This window comes from Magnolia sinica, chromosome 1 (genome assembly GCF_029962835.1).
Source record: "Magnolia sinica isolate HGM2019 chromosome 1, MsV1, whole genome shotgun sequence".
In the NCBI taxonomy this organism is placed as follows: domain Eukaryota; kingdom Viridiplantae; phylum Streptophyta; class Magnoliopsida; order Magnoliales; family Magnoliaceae; genus Magnolia; species Magnolia sinica.
The window spans coordinates 119,029,668-119,049,666 of record NC_080573.1 but is presented as its reverse complement, the minus strand read 5'-3'; the positions used below and the strand labels follow the sequence as shown (position 1 = coordinate 119,049,666).

Genomic DNA, 19,999 nt, shown 5'->3' with positions numbered 1-19,999 from the left:
CGTCTGCCCTAGTGTCACATGTGGTATCGCGAACCTGGTATACTTGTACACAAACCCACAGCTATTACCTGTTACTAAAAGAGTATTAAGGGATTACCTTCGATCTGCCAAAAGGGTTCCAACCGCTCCAGTAAAAGTGAAAATTAGCCTAAGACCATTTAGGTAGTGTTCAGACCGCTTGTAGCTTGCTACTTGCTAATAGCCAACGTAAGCACTGGAAGCTATAGAGGGGCTTCCCACTCACAAGGTGCAATATATGTTTAGGGTGGCCCATCAAATAGACCTCATGTTAAGTTTCCATTTTTTCCCTACCCCACATTACCAAGAACATATAGGTGTGCCTGAAGGCCAGAAAAACAAATCTCGCTTGCAATTTGGTGTGCTAACATGTAGAACCCACCTTTCAGCAATCTAGATCATTCCCTTCATCTCATCTTTACTGTACCTTTTGTTTTGAACTAATCGTGTGTGAGTTAACATTTCAAAGTGTAAAATAAAAAAGAAAATATTGTCAAAGGCGCTTCTCGGTTAAGAACTTAATACAAGCATGAGAAATAATTTAACACCATCCAAATCCAATTCCCAAAGAACAAGTGAAGCAATTCACTTCCACAGCTTCCGTAGGGACATATTCTTCTCAGTCTCCTTCTTCATGACCTTTGCCACTGCCATCTCGAAATCCTCCTGTGTTACGTGAACCCTTCTCTCCCTAAGAGCAAACATACCGGCCTCCGTGCAGACCGCCTACAAACAGCACCAAGAGAATTTCAGCAGAGATTCACATTTGCTCACCAAATCAATTGGGTTTTGCTGATTTTCCACCCTGATGGTGATTGACTACGGTGGCTATGGGTCTCACTCAGGTTCCAGACCCATTTACTAAACAGGTCAATAATTCAGGACCGAACAAACCCATGACCTGTGGCCTGACCCGACCCGACCTAACGCGGCACGACACAACCAAATTAGGCTTAAGAATGGAATATCAAGCTAAAGGTATGCCAGCCATGCCCAATTAGTGGATACATCATGTCTATTTATCTGTACTTGTTGTCTATTGATAAGCTATCTGAGCAGGTTGGGTTTACTGCTAAATATACTTTTCCAACACTGTCACATGACCTGAATTTTTTAGTACCACCCCCACACATCCAGTCCAGTAGCCATTCAAAACACACGCACACACACCCGCAATCCAGTTAATTAACATGTATTAGTAGAAAAAACAACTCCACAAACTACAATCTGCATTGTAAAAACATAGTTCATGATTCCTTTATCAGCATATGGTTAACTCATAGAAGTCTGGTAAAGTCCACACACACCTCTATACACTATAACATGTGGCAGATATCTGATAATGTATCAGGTGGGCCCCATTGTGGATGACATGGCCCTAAAATCAGGCTGGTCAGGGCACACTTCTATGTTGATGCCATAGGCAATTTTTGAACCATCCATTAGCTTGTACATGTGTGACCCACCTATATGAGCTGACCAGCTTTAGCTTTAGAGCCACATCATCTGCAGAGTGTGGCCCACTGATGCACAGCTCAGAAGCTGCCAACCTGGCATGCATTGCTGCAGGTAGAGGTGTGAGCAGGCTTAGTGAAACTCTGCTAACTTGTGAGATACCCCGAATCACATGGGGTTGAGCTCCATGGTCCATACTTTTGTGCAACTGACAAGAACTTAAAAAACAACTATGGTAGCTGTGATATTCCGTGCAATGTACAGGCACAAATGCAGGGATTCTACCAAATGGACCAAGACAACTGAATGATGAGAACGGACATTACAGTTGCATTAGCAAGCAGCAGCAGTTAAAGTTAAAAAAATGGAGTAATAATATGCTTGTGTAGATAACATACCTTGAGCTCTGCACCGGATGCACCATTCATCTTTTCGGCAATCTTCTTCAAGTCAATCCCACGCATTAAGTTCATTCTTCTTGAGTGTATTTTTAAGATGTCCAGGCGTGACTGAAAAATAAATGAATGCCAAGATTAGGACAAACACATATTATCACCAGATATTAGCAAAAGAACTTGCTGTAACATTGCATAGAAAACTATACAGCGGAGACTCTGTTAGAGAAAAATATGTATACTGTGTCTGAATCATTGCACCATTTCACACCTAAAGTGGCACTTAGTTGGAGAGCTATAGCAGGGAAAGCAGCAGTTCTCAAAAGAACAAAGAAATACTAAAGAAGTATCTGCATAAATTAGTACTAGACCATGTGTTTAATAAAATTGAAAACATCATATTTGGTGATCATGCTTGTAAAACTTTCAAATTATATATGCCTTTTAAATAGCACACGGGATGATTCATTCTTACAACTAGGAGCGCGCCATGGTGCAAAAAGCATGCCTATCGAGTGATCCTAAGCTTCGGATCAATAGCGTGAAAATGGATAGTCAAACTGACCAGAGAAACTAAATAGGTCCAATCATCATCTTGAAACATCTACTAGATAGATCCCACTTTGTATTTCTTATGATTCTAAAGGAACACTTTGATGATGATTGTAACCATGTGATTTATGGATCATAAACAATGAATGGTTGTAACAAATTGGCCCCATTCAAAGGGTCAGGATCATCTGATCAGCGTGATTCTCACACCATGGCTTGCTCCTAGTTGTATGAATGAATGAATCATTCAGATTGAAAAAAGACTGTCAACATTCAGCATCCACCACCTCTACATTGGAAGCCCATCCCACCACTTCAATCTAAACCTTCCTCATGACCTATTCCATAGAAGTGCTCCTAAGTCGAAAGCAACAGTAACTCCGAGCCCCCCATATCATCTGATTGCCATAATAACCAACCACCACACTGCCTTTCCATTTTTTCCCACACCTCTGCCAAGCTAAGCCCTTTAAGATCTTCAACCGACTTCGACATCACCCACAGCGGGTTGAAAATGGTTAGGACACACTCTGACAGACCTGCACCTTCTGAGAAAAGGGGCAATGAATGAAGAAATGATCAATCGATTCTGCTTCACCCATACACATAACATAAATGTTAGGGAGGATCAAAGTTCTCTTTTGAAGATTGACGATCATTAGCACTCTTTTCCTCCCTGTCAACCAAACAATGGCCATGACTATCAAGGGAGCTCCATAAGACCAAGATTGAAAGGGATGATTGTAAACTAGAGTCTGAGGTAATTCCCAAAGCATCCGGTAGAAAGTGGACAGAAAAGCAACCCGAGCTATGCACATGCCACACCATGGAGTCCTTTTTCTTCTGCTAAGGGAAAATAATCCTTTAGATGATCCAACAGTCTCACCAAATCCTCAAGTTCCTTATCCCTCATCTCTCTAGCATGGAAGAGACCACACCACAGTATCGCCACAAATGGAATAATATCAGTTAACTGTAATGTTCTTATTAGTAGCAAGGCAAGCCACCCTTGGAATGATCTCTTGTAGCGCTCCATCTCCACACCACACGTCTTCCCTAAAAAAAGAACGTGACCCCATCACCAAGCAAGAATGAGACACCCATGATAAACTTAGGAGATATCGATGCCATAGCTTTTCAAAGGCTAGAGGCCAGTGTTGTCATCTGCGATCGCATAAGAAATTGTGCAATCGCATAATCGCATACCGTGGCTCAAATCACTTATGCCATGCAGGAAGTATGCCATGATTATGCAATGGCATAATCGCATAAGGCCAACAGTCAAGTTTCTTGAAGATTGTAATAAGTTGTAACTTGTAACTTGTATTGTATGCATTAACTCATCAAGATTCAAGTTATCAATACAATTTCTATATTTGTAGTTTTCAATAATTAATTCTTAGTGTAAATTGTTAATTATTTAATTTTGTTTTGTTATATATAATCTAACATAACTCAACATATAGATGGCCTAATAGTCAAACTCCAACGAAAAAGGTAAATAAACCCAATCCAATCACTTGTAGTAATTATACTAGTTTTTTTTCTTTTTTTTTACCATTTTTTCGATTTATTTTTTTATTTTTTTTAAAAAGCCATTAGTCTGAGCGATCGCTTATGCGATTATGCGATGGCATAAGCGATCAGCCCAGGCTGATGGCTTATGTGATTTTATGTGATTTGACCACAATGCTAGAGGCGCAATAAAGCGAAGATCTGTTAACCCCCCAACATCCCATCTGGGTACCATATTTACACGCTATTTGCTCCCTCCGTAGTTCTCCCTCTTCAATTCCAAATCTCCAGTCATTTACCTAACAAAGCAAGGTTCACGGTTTCCACCTCCCCGATGCCCGCTTTGTCCTCATCTATCATCTTGCAAACCTCTTCCCACCTGAGAAGATGAAAAATATTCTTTTCCTTTGCCCCTTTTCCACACACACACACACACAAAAGTCTCTTCTCAACTTTTCCAACCTATCCAGCACTAATTTACGGCGTTTGAATAGAGATATAAAATGCAAAGGCATATTAGAAAAAGACAACTTTAATAAGGGTCAAGCGATCTCCCAAGGACATGTGACAATGCTTCTAGCTCAAAAGCTCCCTCAATTCTCTTTATAACCTTGTCCCAAAGATGCATTATCGACTTCCCAATACACACAGGCAAACCCAAGTACTTCGAAGGAAAAAAACCTTATCCTGCACTAGAACACAGTAGCCCGCAACTCCTCATTGCTCAACCAAACCCCCAATATTTTGCTTTTAGCAACAATAATCTTCACACCCAAAACCACCTCCAAGCATGTTACAATCTTTTGTAAGTAATCTACCATAATTTTGTCTGCCTCACAAAGTAATAAGGTATTGTCAGCATTTGGAGTTGACTAACTTAAACCTCCGCATCCGCCACCTTAAAGTCACTGATTAAACCAACCTCCTCGCCTTTGTGAAGCATTTTGCTAAGAGATTCCACAACAACCACAAAGAGACAAGGAGATAAGGGATACCCTACCCTATACCTCTCTAAGCCTTAAAGAATCTTTTTGATAATCCGTTAACCAAAAGAAAGGGAAAAAAAAAAAACGATTGAAAGCAAGCCCTAACCCAACCCCTCCATTTATGCTCGCAACTCATTCTTACCCATATATAATCAAGGAAGTCCCATTTTACATTGTCACACGCCTTTTTGATGCCTAGCTCGCAAACTATCCCCATTTTGCGCTCCATATGCCTGGAATCAATGCACGCGTAGGCAATAAGAGCACTATCTAGAATTTGTCTTCCCACACTAAAAGCACCTCAATCCTTCGAAGCTTGTGGCAAGTATTTTAGTTAAGTTTTATAGAAGCCCCCAATGAGGATAATGGCCCTAAAATCTTTCAAGCTTAATGCCCCTTCAATCTTCAGAATGATTGCTATGAAAAAAACCTTGAGGGCATTTAATAATCAGCTCAAGCACATTTCCTTTAACCATGTGTCAAAATCTCTGAAAGAAAGGCATAAGATAGCCGTCCAGCCCCGCGCCTTATTCCTACTCATAGAATCTATCATTGCTTTAACATCTTCCTCAAAAATTGGATAGCCTCCATGCTCAACATTTAAGAGATTTCTAAATTATCCAACCACAACCTCATCCACTTTCCGCAACATAGCAAGTTCTCTTATAGAAATTCACTGTCGCATCAAAGAAGACTTGCATCTTTTCCACAATTCTCCTTCCATCCACTACTAAGCCGTTAATCCTGTTGCATCCCACCCTTGCACTATGTTGTGGAAAAATCGCATAATTTTGTCCCCTTCCTTTAACCAATTTGCTCTTGACCTTTGTCTCTACTAAATCTCCACATCTTTAAGAAGATTTGTGTTAGTCAAAGAAAGATTTGCATGCTTCTCTTTTTTAACAACCGACGGCTCTTTTCCCTCCTTCACATATAAAGCATGAATTTCCTTTACAATATCATCTAGCTCTACTTCTCGGGTTGCAAAAACTTCTTGCTTTCATATTTATTTTTTTTTTGAACGATTTCTTGCTTCCATATTTTTATCCTCTTTTTGAACAATTTAAGTTTTCAACTCAAGTATGAATCTGGCATAACCTTCAACCATGAATAAACCCCACCAATCTTTAACCAACCACGCATAACCTTCGACTTCCAGCCACATTAGCTCAAATCTAAACAGCTTTAGGCCCAAATTCTCCTCTACCATCCCCTACACTATCGGCTGATTGTCGGAAAAAGGTCTCGGAAGGCCCTGCTGTTGAAGTTCTCTAGCCAATCAGCAGAGACCAAAACCCTATCAAGGCACGATAAGATGGCTTCTTCTTACCCATTTCTCTACGTATACTTCTTGCTTCCATATTTTTATTTTAACAATTTTAGTTTTCGACTCAAATCTGAATCTGGCATAACCTTCAACCTCTAATGAACCCCACCAATATTCAACCAACCACGCGAAACCTTCGACTTCCAACCACACTAGCTCAAATTTGAATTAGGCCCAAAATTTCCTCTACCACCCCCTACACTATTGGCCGATTGTCGGAAACAGGTCTTGGAAGGCCCTGCTATTGAAGTTCTCTAGCTAATCAATAGAAACCAAAAACCAAAAACCAAAACACCAAGGTAGCCCCCGCCTTTCTTTGGCACTATTCGGCTCCTCCCACAATTGCCCTCTCTGACCAAATTGATTGGGGCCATAAATTATCAGTAATAACCATATGAAACCCAATGAAACCTCCTTGAGAACTACGGAGACTAAGAACACACAAGAGCAGCCACCCTCTTTCATCCACACATCTGAGTTCCAGGTAGGACTGTAATCGAGCAAAGTTAGCTCGGTAACTCAACTCAAAAAAAGCTCGATTCGACTCGGTTCGAAACTGAGTTCGAGCCAAGTCGAGCTGATTTTTTTAGCTCGAAAAAATTTCGAACCGAGTTCGAGCTTGCCCGAGCTCGACTCGACTCGGATCGAACCCAACTCGAATTAAACTCGGATCGATTCAGTTCAGTGACTCGGTTACTTTGATATTGTTGTTGTTCACTAAGTGTTTGATGAAATGACTCAATGAAGTGTAGCTGGTGGCTAGGAAAGTACGTATATGAAACAAATACCTTTATTTTCTTGATTTTTATGTTGTTTACAAGGTGTTCGATGAAATACCTGTAAATCTACTGCTGTTGTTTTACATACAGCAAGATTTTGAAAGTGCAGTTCACGTGTTTGTGAAAATGTTGCACAAACGAACTCGGCTCGATCTTGGCTCGAACTTAGCTCGAACTGGCCTGAGCTGCTAACCGAACCGAGCTGAGCTGGCCAGTCAGGCTTGAGGACCAAGTCGAGCCAAGTCAAGCTATTCCAAGCTCGACTCAGGTCGACTCGTGTACACACCACCAAACCCCTAGCAGAACCATTTGGGTCTATGGTTGTCAATTCCTTATTTTTTACCCCTCATATTGAAACCAACATGGCTCTGTCGATGGACTGCAACTTAATTTTATGGAGAGCAATCACATCAGCTTTTGCTCTTTTACATGTCCCTAACCTAAGCTCTTTTCAGCTCACTTCCCAGCTGTCTAACATTCCACCTAAGCACTATCATTGGGCAACTGATTTTATCCCTCTTCCCCGCATTGGCCTTGCCTGTGGAATCACAATTAATCAAGCAGTCTAAGCTAAGCAACTCTGTCCAGCCTCTGGGAGATTTCCTTATCTTTACAACATGAAGGTCCTACTTTCTCTGCAACCCCCTTCCTACAACAAACTAAAGAAGCACAAATACATCCTCATCGCATGCCCCGAAAGATAGCCCCACCAATCTTCCCACCCATTCTAGCATATCCTTTGGCCATCTGATCTGTTCTTCCGTGAGCTCTCAGTCACCCATCTCATCACCTTGGATCCATGCTAACACAACTGTGGCAGCTTGGCTGATGACTATTTCTTGCTCCCTCATCTTTGTGGCTCACGAAGGGAGGACACAACCAGGGCTTCCGATAAGTTATCTTCAGAAGATAATATGTTCCACAGAGTTATAGTCTCTTTCTCCTCAGTTACCAACTCCTCTTGGCAAAAGCCATCACTAGGGCTGTACACGAACCGAGTTAGCTCAGTTAGCTCGACTCGACTCGACTTGAAAAGGCTTGATTCAACTCGGTTTGAAACTAAGTTCGAGCCGAGTCGAGCTGATTTTTTGAGCTCGAAAAAATTTCGAACCTCAACTCGGATCAAACCCAACTCGAATCAAACTCGGATTGAACCGGTTCGGTGACTCGGTTACTTTGATATTGATGTTGCTCACCAAGTGTTTGATGAAATGACTCAATGAAGTGTCGATTGGTGGCAAGGAAGGTATGTATATGAAACAAATACCTTTTTTCTTAATTTTGATGTTGCCTACAAGGCGTTTGATGAAATACCTGTAAAACCATTGCTACTGTTTTACATGCAGTGAGAATTTGAAGGCGCAGTCCGTGTGTTTGTGAAAATGCTGCACAGGCAAACTCGGCTCGAACTAGGCCGAGCTACTGACCAAACCGAGCCGAGCTGGCCAGTCAGGCTCGAGGACCTAGCTGGCCAGTCAAGCTCGAGGACCAAGCCGAGCCAAGTTCGAGCTGGGGTCAACTAGTGGCCGAACCGAGTCGAGCTGTGCCAAGCTCGACTCGGTTCGACTCATGTACACCTCTAGCCATCACCCATTGCTCTTTCAACTCTCTGCTTCATCCCGCAGTTCCCCCAACGTGACAAAACCTTGATCAATCTCCTCAAACACATAAACACGACCCCTATCATCTGTCCTCATTGGAGAGAGCAAATCATCATCAACTTCTTTGTGTGATCGCATAATGCTTAATGGTACAAAAATTGCATACGCCACTGTTGCATATGCAGTCCATGGTCTCTAAATGGCATATGCGATCACCCGAGACCTCAAATGCACAAAAGATTTAATTAAACAGACTAACAATATAAAACTGATTAATGTGGTGCTAATGGAATCATGGTATTACCATTAAAAAAGGAAAACTAAAAGAAAAAAAAAAATGGAATCATGGCAGCAGAAGCTGGTATTTTGGGAGGGCAATGAGTAGTCTGTACCTCTTCGTTGGGATTTGGAAACTCAATCTTCCTGTCAATCCGGCCAGGACGGAGGAGAGCTTGATCGAGAATATCTATGCGATTTGTAGCCATCAGAACCTATGAAGAAGAGCATTTTTTATTTCAGAACATTGTGACAACACATTCTAACTTCAATAGGTCTTGTTTACCCAATGGCTATTTCCATCAACTTCATGTCTAAGTAATATAGAAATACCTTGATCTTGTTGGATGCTTCAAATCCATCGAGTTGATTGAGAAGCTCAAGCATAGTTCGCTGAACTTCACTGTCGCCATTGCCAGTCCCGGATTCCATACGAGCAGATCCAATACTATCAATCTCATCCATGAAGATGATGGATGGGGCATGTTCCCTATAACAATAGAGCAAGAAGACTAATATGCATAAACTGAAATGATAAAAATATGATGTTCTGCCATCACTCAATTTGGAATCATTCTTCCCAGAAATATGCATTAGGCACGACCACTACTTCAATAATTCATATAAATATTTATAAATATTTAGGCATGTTAGAGATTGCAGCACTTAACAATGTAATAGAACTGGGTGAAGCCAGGATCTATAGAAGCCCTTTTTTTCCTTTTCTTTTTTTAATTTTTTTTTTTTTTTTTGGGGGGGGGGGGGGCATATCGACGTCCAATAAAACTTTGTAGTTCTCTCAGATTCTTGGGAGAAGGCATATCGACGGATGGCCTTGGTCTTCTGAGGTTCAACACTAATGCCAACATGACGAGCTGAAAGACGCTTATTATGTAAAATGCGCTAGCGCCTTTGACGTAATAATCGTTTTTCAGCAAACTAACGGACTCTAACGGGCCTTATATAAGGGGGTGCGTCATCCGTCAAAGTGTATTCATTAGGGCTTCACTATGCCCGGGATAAGAAGCTGGAAAAGCAACAATATTGATTGGGTCTCATCAAACGGATCAATCATTACTCAAGGTGGACAAGCTCTGAAGAAAGCATTTAGAAACAACCATAAATTTTTATTTTTTTTTGGGGGGGGGGGGGGGGGGCGCGCGATGGGCTGGCCTTAAAGGGAGAATTCTGAGGAGATCATCTTTCCTCACCATGTTATGGCCATTATGTGCCAAGCATAACAAGAGATACTTCCTGAATGCCAGTTGTGTCCAGACAAGTTGTTTAGGAAAGCTAAGGTGGATGTCATTTCCCAGGCTGTCCCTTGAATCCTTTTCTTCTTTCTCTTTTTCCTTTTTTCATTCTTATTGGTCTAGCTATTAATTTTTGGGGAGAGAACTTAAAATTTTGATGTAATTGTCAAAAAAACAAAAAAAGACCATAAAACATGTAATTGCAAGGGCAGAATGCTTCTTGTAGCTGCGCGTCTGCAAGTGCCCTATATGTGGCAAAGTGGCGTACATATCGAATCTGGGCCATTCATCAGATTGGCCAGCCCAATCATCGGGTGGGCAACACGCGTACACGAACAGGACAGTTAGAAATGGATAGGCAAAAGTCTGCATCAACGTACATCTGTGGTCCTCCCGTTTAGTGAACCACCCTGATTTTGCACCAGGGCAAATTTCCACGAGGATTGCCCGTTGAACAGCCAGGATCTCTCACATATGCGCTACTTTGGCACACGTAGAATACACGTGTTTGCTGCTTGCAGATGCACAGAAGCATCTCCTCATCACCAGGTTCTCCTACACTGGAAACTCATGAGGTCCACAAGCAGTTTAATTACTCAAGCAGAAAGATATCAGAACAAACCTCGCCATGACAAAGAGTTCTCTAACCATTCTAGAGCCCTCTCCAATGTATTTCTGAACCAATTCAGAACCAGAAACTCTGATGAAGGTACAGTCCGTATGATGTGCCACTGCTCTTGCCAGCAGAGTTTTACCCGTACCAGGTGGCCCATAAAGCAAGACTCCCTGGATGCAATCCAGAGAACCAGAATCAACTTTCCATTCTAAATAGACTTCCGGTCACAAGCAATGCTTAACAACCAGCACAACACAGACAACAGATGAAAGAAAAGACAACAATAATATAATATTATGAAAAATACCTTTGGTTGAGCTATTCCAAGACTCTCAAATAGTTCAGGATGTTTGATTGGAAGCTCAATGACCTGAAAAGATTAAGATAGTTGACAGTGGTCATTTAAACAAATTAATGATCTAAAAGACAAATTAACTTGAAGAGTCAGGGCACTCATGGTAAAGAAGAAAAACAAAACAAAACAAACTTATGCTTTGTAAAACCACCAACCTCTTTTATCTCTTTGATTTGCTGGTCAAGGCCACCAATCATGTCATATGTAGAATCAGGAACCTTCTCCACTTTCATAAGATTGACCAAAGGATCAACTTTGCTAGGCAATATTAAGTGGAGCACGTAGCTATCATTGCGAAGAGCAACTCTAGTGGATGGCGTGATTTTTGTTATATCAATGTTCTTATCAATATCGACAACATATTTTCCTTCAGGATGAACCTGAAAACAGACCAATGTTTTACCAATTACCAAAACTATAATGAGATACAAAATCATGTTCAAGGTTCCTTCTAAAGCTCAGCTACTCAACAGTGGAAATGAGAGAGAACCCTGCACTAAAAATAAATCCATTGCACTCATCCAAGAAAGAGTAATGAAACAACAATGTCAATGGCCTCAAAAGGAGTTCAACTAGTAGAGCTTCCAAAGAATAAATACTTAACTTTCACCATGCCCGGGGAAGCAACATGGGAATACATAACACAAATAAATAAACAAATACAATACTAGTATAACCCGTGCTATAGAAAAACAAGGATAAATTAAATCTTTTTCTTTCTTTTTGATGCACAGTTAGTGTCAGTTAGAAAATAAAATAAAATTGAACGAGACTGTTATACGCGCCAGGAGGGGGGGGGGGTAGTAATCCAATTCCAAGCCTAGATTCACAGACCTCCGGATACTTCCAGATTTTATTTTTATTTTGGATGGATAGCATCATTTTTTGTTAAAAAGAGAAGGAAAGAGGAAAATACAAGCGATGAAGAGGCCAAAATTACAAACCAACACTCAAAAGGAAATTCCAAGATTAATCCCCATTAACAAGGCCTATCAGAAATAAGAAGAGCATCCCTTGCAACCTCCACTTTGGCCAAAATATTTGCTTCTTGATTGGCCTCATCTCGAATCTGACAGCATCCTACAGTTAATCCAAAGCAAATCTCCCAAATTTCATCCATGATATTCACACCTCCCATCCACCAACCCCAAAGATCCCCAACTTATAATAGTGTTAGCCGAATCACCTCAATGATCAACAGAGAGAAGCCACTATCAGCAGCTATCTTTACACCTTGAAGCATCAACACCGCCTCCACCAAACTAAAAGTGGCAATGCCTGTAGGAATGGAAAATTTTAGAATGCAATTTCTGTCATGATACCTTAAAATGCCCCTGCACTTGCCAATGGAATTCCCAGACATACCCACACACTAGGCTGGGATTACCAATGGAATTCCATCAAACTTTAATTTAAAACAACCATTTGAAGGGAGAGCCATCTCCAATTTATTTTGGAGATGCCCATACTGTACCTGCTAATTTCTTTCTGGATTGAACAGCCCTCATATCCCTTCTAACCAACTCCATACAAGTCCTAGAGCCTCCTCCCATCCTCTCAACAGGCGCTTAAACCTTGACCAAAGTTTCCCTCCTTATTAGAGCCATCTCCAGTCTTTGTTGCACGTGATTGAATCATCTATCTGCTCTCAACCATGTCATGTGTTGGCATGACTACTCCTAGGGTACCTACTGCAGATAACTCCATGCTTAGTTCCATCCTCCTAGCCTTCCCACACATCATCTCAACACTCAATCTCTGCTCGCAATGCAATCTAATTGCCTAACACTTTATTTCACATTCAAAATCATGCTTCCACTTCATCCATAAATATTTGATTAAGAACTCGGGGCTAAGTCATTTGAGTATTACATCACTACACGAATGAGATTCTTTAATCAGAACTGAGAAACAACTTATTAGGCATGTATAAGATATTAATATTGTTAGTAACAGCTTCAGAGTTGCTAGAGTTGCTCCCAGTTAGCTGGGTTGGGTTATAATTTTATTTTCCTTTTTGTATATTTTGTGGTTGCGGCCTTTAATAAAATCATCATTGTTCAAAAAAAAATATTGTTAGTAACAATTTTCCACTTTGGCAAAACACTAACCTAGACTACATTAACAAACAACATCCCACAACACAAGGTGCACATTCATGCTTTCAGAATAATCACAACCAACCAGCACATAAGCAATAACAACCCCAAAGTCCAAACAAGGGGGGGAACAAAAGAAACACACTCCACTCCATTCAGAGCAAACCCAATATACTCATCAAAGCAATCCATCATGAATACGGTAAGTTTACACCAAAGAAATTCACCCTGGGCATAACAAGTGCAATACTTTCAACAACAAAATCCATGGATGGGTCGAATAATTAAAATAATATAGAATTTCCATTCAAAGGTCAGGGCCTGTTTGGATTGCAAATTACATCAGTAATGTACTGTAAAAGCACCATCATTACAGTCTTACCACGATTGTTTGAGCACACAATTCAGTAGTCAAATTACCGATGTATTAGGAGACGGGTATTGAAATTTGTAATCATTATAATTTTACATTAAATTGCAGTGGAAATCTCCTAACCAAGCACACACATCAATGTATTGTTCTCTATGATTTTACACAGAAATAATGTGAAAGTGCCATCATTACGATTTTACCACGATAAACCAAACAGAGGAATTGTTGGTCAAATTACCTATTTTCAAGAGACTAGCAGTGTGATTTGGAATCATTGCACTTTTACAGTACAATACTGATGTAATTCGCAAGCCAAACGGGCCCTTAAGATCAAAACCCTTCAGGTCAGAATTGTATAGATTCTCTAGTACGAAGAAAAGCGACTAACATACCTTGACTAAAACCTTCGATTTTCCCATAACCTTCACCACTTCACCCACGTACGATCCGGGCTCTTGAAGTAGTTGTAATTCCTCTCTCAGCATCCTCACTGTGTCCAATACAAAAACTAACAAAATTCATCACCAGGAAATAACATAAAACAACTTCCAATTTTTCAAGAACAAAGAACGTCAATTCTCTTGTGCAATGAGATGCAGCATTCCTCACATTCAAATTCCAAATTATCCCTTACCAACTTACTGAAAATAAAATCATCCAGTCCACAAACAGGGGAAATTTCACCTACATGTGGCTTACAGCCTGTAAGTTGGAAAGTTACATTTGAAAACATGGCAAAAACCTGTGTTTTCACTTACCTGTAAGTGACATCAGATGCAATGGTCATATGTTTGAAATTGAAATCCCAACAGTAGGGAGGAGATGCACCAACTCTATAACGAGGGGAGTTGCAGTGCCCCTCCCTCCCTCCCTCCCTCAACTTAAAAACTTATTGGCATTCAAATGACCCCAAAAGGTAATAAAATCAACTCAGAGAGAGGGTGAAAAAAAAAAAAAACAACGTCACATCAAGTGCAAATAAAAGTCATAGACCTATATGATGAAACTTGAAAGAGTACCTCCTCAAAAGAGGATGGCTTTATGTAATGTTTGGATTCTCCCCGACAAACATGAGATCGTGAAAAAAGAACTTAATGATATTTAAGACTAAAATGGGAAGTTTTGGGGGCAAAACCTAAAGCTAGTTCAGTAGTAGAATCAATGAAATGCTCCACAGATCATCAACCTCAAAACTCAATCAAGAATTCCCAGTATCAGCTGAAACCAGTCCATCAACAGACATTTCAAAACATAACCCTAAATGATAGGGGGGAAAAAATAGACGATAAACCAAACCTAGTTTTTCTCCCTCCACATGCCAATCCTGGTGACAAGCCAAAACCAAACCCTAGAGATTACCTGGTTCTCAATTCTGGCAAGCGAGTCCCATAGTTCGGCAACCTAGACCACCAGCCTCTTACAGCCCAATGTCAATGAAACATGCCTAAAAATATCCTCAATATGACAATCACAACCTTGCGATATGCAGCCTTCAAATAGACAGTCAATAAGATAAATATAGAGCTGTGGCGGTGTCCGCATTCACCTGAATAAGGTTCAAAGGTTGGAATCTAGAATCTTCCAACCTCGGAGATTTTGGGGCATGGTCCACTTCCGGAGGGTCTGATCACCGGACCCTGGGCTCCACTGGCTAGAATAAAAAACCAGCATGTACTTCGTGAAGCATTGGATCGCAAATACTGCAATTCCTCCTCCAGAGAAGTTCCAGATACTCAAAACCCTAACCCTAATCCAACAAACGAATCGAAACCTACAAAATGCTCCAGAAATAGAAGAGAAACAGAGAAATAGAATATACATGCTTGAAATTAGGGTTTTGACGTTTGGATTTGAACCTTTAGAATTGAGATCATTGCGCTGGGCTTCGAGACGATTGAGATTGTGAGTCTTCTGACGGACTTGGAGTTGAAGATCGTGAATGTGCTGAAGGTAGTATTGCCTTAGCCCTTCTCCTTGCTTCACCATCTTTGTTGCTGCTGCTGGTGAGGAGCAGATTTCATCTGCTTGCTGCTGCTGCGGTGTCTCGATTGCCGCTGTCGCCATGAAAGAAGCTTGGGCTTTTTCTCTTTCTTTGCTTCTAACCAGCGGATTCGATTCTTCATGTTTATATACAGGAGTTGTATGATACTCGTGCGGTGCGTGATGCTTGATACGCAAGCAATTACAAATTGTACACGTTGGATGCATGGACTGAAATAGACCGCTTAGATTGTGGAAATAGAACGTTTGTATATTTTTTCAATTTTAGCCTATAATAAATGTCGACCAATACGGGATAATCAACTAAGGTTAATATCATTTTTCGGTTAATTTCATAAAAAAATAGTTGAAATATTATTTTATACATAAGATCAATCGTATTCAATTTAATGAGGTCATATTTTTTATATGGATTACGAGGATGAGAAAAAAGAAGATATCAAATATCAAGACTTATGACTATATTTTGTTGAAACTTGAAAATAGTATAATGTATGTGTTGAATGAATTAGACATCTGAAAAACATATAATAATTTTTATTTATATTATATGTGTATATTTTATTATTTTTTATTTGCTTTTATTTAACATGATTTATATTGTTTATATTGGACTTTTATGTTAAGTTGTTCTTTATAATCTCTGTTTTATTTTTAGAAATTTTTAATATTAATTTTTTTAAAAAATTTTGAATATAGATACGTCATCATCTAACCCATCAATCAACGTTTGAAATTATGATTTCCTTATCGAATCCCTATTATATGAAATAATGAATATTGTGTGTGGTTTATGTGGAGCAAAGTTTATTAACAATATTATTTAATTTCGATTATGCTTAGTATATCGAGGTGGTGATTGAAAACCGTGATTTGAAGCTTTAATGGATGTCTAAATTCATTTTAAAGCAATTATATATTCAAATAAGAAGCCTTTTACCTAATTTAATTATTTATAAGAGTTGTAATTAACAAAAGCTATTTTACAAGGGGAATTAATAAAGAAGACATATATAAGAAAACCATATTAAAAGTATTAGAAAAATAACCATTACAACTCACCTTAAAAACATATTTGAAAGATGTTTATAGACACCAGCGAGTTCGCTAGAATAACGTAATGTTAAAGCAGGATCAAGCATGAACAAAAATAAGAAGAAGAACAAATCTAAAATTCCCACATATTTTAGTGAATTTTACACAGCGTTTAATACTACATATAAATCTTTGTACAAATAAAATTTGAAAAAATATAATTCAAATTATACAATAGTACGATGAAAAGTTTTATCTTTCATCTAATTTTTTTATTTAAAAGTGAACCAGTACATATATAAAAAATTATATAGAAGTTTGGATGGATCAAACAATGAAAGTGTTGGATATAGTTCAAATGCAAGAGGTGGCTATTATAGTTACGACTATGATTACATGCTATGAAGGTACTCCTTGTATGAATGATATTAAGTTAATGTTGTGAATATTTTAACCGTAATATTTTCACTTTCCTATTTGTAGGTCTTTAATTTTCACTTATACCATATAATTCAGAATGAATTGTATTTTATACATTATATTTTATATACAACCTCAAACTCAAATTTGGACTTGACTTGAGAACTTGAACTCAAACTTAACTTAAAAGCTCAAACTCAAATCTAGCTCGATAGTTTGAGCTTGAACTCGGCTCTGATTGGATTGGAATGAGTTGGCTAGTCAAGCTCGAGGATTGAGTTGTACCAAGCCCGACTCAATGTCCAACTCTAGATGCACATCCAATATGATGTATCTATTTTATTTTCACATTATCTCTCCCTTGTTTTTTCAGCTAATTTCAAGGCATGAACCAACAAATGAAGTAGATCCTAATATAAAGTGGACATGTCACGGTAGAAAAAGTAAGGATAATGACACCCAATATCAAAACTTTTATGGGGTCAATTATAATGTTTATTTACCATCTACTTTATTAATAAAGTCACTCAGATATATAAAGTTTTCAATGATGGGTCATTCAATCACTATTACTTCTTATGGTGTGGTCCACCTGAACTTACTTCATCTTTAAAATAATACCCAAAATGAAAGGGCAAAACAGATGAACGACAGTAGATATATAACACATACATCACGTTCGGCCCACAACGCCCAACACATTGACACGGAACACACCACTGCTGTGGTGGTGTTGACAACCACCTCATATCCACGTCCATGTAAAACACGCTCAATCACGTCATATTGACTTCATCTAGTGTATGCTGTGTTGCTATGAATTTTCCTGGTCCGCTCTAACCTCCCTATAGCATCACACGTGCCAACCTTGTGGGCCCAGTGGACAATTGAGCAATGAGTGGACAACCATTGAGATAATGGTACACAAAAATCAACCTGGCCCACTCATCCCATAGGCCATACATGTAGGTTGAATATGTATGTGTTTTCAATCAGCCCGTAATCCTAACCGTAGGATCATCACATGCACTTATTGTTGGCCCAGTGGCCGCCTGGGCTGGCTAGGGCTGTCAAGAGACTGGACTCAGGCCAGACCGAGGTCTGCCCATGCCCGGTCCACAAAGTAAAATCGAGACTGCTCTACACGTGGAAGTGCGTGAGCTCCAACCACCCTCAAGCACAGGGTCCGCTCCGGACGCGGATTAGCTATTGACAGGTTGAGCAGCGAGACTCGATGTGGACTGACGTCACCAAGTTTTGTGAGCCTCACAATGATGTATGTTTTGTATTCACACCGTACATCCATTTGGAGAGATCATATTAGGGCATTATCCAAAGAATGAGAGAGATCCAAAGCTCGAGTGGACTGACCACTAAAAATTGTAGGGAGAGTGACAGCCACCGTTAAAAAGTTCGAAGGACCACAAAAGTTTTTGATCAACCTGATATTTGTATTTTCCCTTATTTCATGTCTTCTTTAACATACGAATAGTTTGGATCTCAAATAAACATTACAGTGGACCTTCGGAAGGTTTCAACGGTGGACGTCACTCTCCCCTTTGTTTTATGTAGTGGGGTCCACTAAAGCCCTGGATCTGCCTATTTCTTTTAATCATGCCTTAAAATTATCTCTTAAAATGTATGGACGGTGTGGATACAACACACACATAATGGTAGGCCCCACAGAACTTGCTGACGTCACTTCATCAGGGAGTCTCGCCACTCAACTTGTCAGTAGCCAATCCGCGTCCGTCTGTTCCACGATACCTTTACCTTGCAGCCAGCAAGGATGAAACAACCAGACGGTCGTGATTCAGTCGCTGTCCTTCGTGTGAGGGATCGGTACACGTGCCTGAAAACCCGTACAGTGCACATGTCAGAAATCCAGGCCATTCATCATGTAGGGTCTACGGTGAACATGCATAAACGAAAAAATCAGCCTAGTGCACTTAATATCAAATACGCCATACATGCATGTTTAATTTTTACTGGACTTTTTTTAACCGTCCATTTTCTGTGATGAAAGCTTGCTTCAGTAATTAAAGGGCCAAACTTTGTTTTTTAGATCATCGTATGTTCTCTCTGTAACCCATCTCATGAATGGCCCAGATCTCTGTCACATGTGCGTCACACGCATGGATCTGTGATATGAATTCCGGCCCACCACGTGAGGCGCCGCTCACTGAGTCCCGTACCAATAACGAAACGAAAGACGGGAAGCAAATGAGTGACAATTCCCTGGACGAATCTACCCTTTTATATGCCGAAAATACCATCGTTACCCAAAATGAAGCTAGGAACGTACCAAGAACGAACTACACCAGTAATTTGAAAATTTGACAGTACATCAACTAACTTGCATTAACATTTTAAGTGGAAGGAAAAGGGCTTACCTGTCAATGGGATATGTGGGATGGGCTGTAAATATCATGGCCATCCAATGATAACAAAAAAATAATATGGATTTCAATAGAAATTGAATACTATGGATTCCAACAATAGAAATTAGTGGTTTCATTGTTTAGGATTTTGATTATGTAGATTACATTAGAAAAGGGGAAAAAATAAAAGTGAGTGGTAAACTTACTTGTGCCTTCTATAGCTTCAAACACATCAATTTAAGACACTGATTTCCACAAGGCTCGAGGTATGCTTCGGAAATGGAAAATAAAAATTGGGTGTTTTAAAGAAACAGAGAATATGTTTTTCAGTAATTGAATAAATCCCAAGCAGCTGCTGATGTCCCTTGCTAGCTAGTCAGCCAAGTTAGCTGTTTCATCCTTCCATTTCTCACATTCCTTCCTGCATTTCTATTACTGAACTTTTACAATGGCCTACCACACAACCTCACAATTATGATGTGTTACATCGCATGGTGAGTAGAAAATTTACAACAGTTTTGCATCCGGTGGCATTCATGCATTAGAGCATGGGGAATCTTCT

The 19,999-nt window shown here is 39.8% G+C and overlaps 1 protein-coding gene and 1 long non-coding RNA gene across 2 annotated transcripts; both read right to left on the bottom strand.

Moving 5' to 3' along the window:
• Window positions 1-430: 430 nt before the first annotated feature.
• On the bottom strand, window positions 431-15,714 carry LOC131255677 (26S proteasome regulatory subunit 8 homolog A-like). Its single transcript, XM_058256469.1, has 9 exons — window positions 15,457-15,714; window positions 13,993-14,090; window positions 11,284-11,508; window positions 11,081-11,143; window positions 10,780-10,943; window positions 9,238-9,394; window positions 9,021-9,119; window positions 1,872-1,982; window positions 431-744 (listed from the first exon to the last, which is right to left on the bottom strand). Exons 1-9 carry the CDS (start codon window positions 15,662-15,664, stop codon window positions 604-606), a joined length of 1,266 nt encoding a protein of 421 aa, XP_058112452.1. The 5' UTR covers window positions 15,665-15,714; the 3' UTR covers window positions 431-603.
• LOC131255686 (uncharacterized) lies at window positions 11,929-12,970 on the bottom strand. The gene is made up of 2 exons (XR_009176249.1): window positions 12,603-12,970; window positions 11,929-12,406 (listed from the first exon to the last, which is right to left on the bottom strand). It is a non-coding gene; the product is annotated as an uncharacterized LOC131255686 (long non-coding RNA).
• Window positions 15,715-19,999: the final 4,285 nt, after the last annotated feature.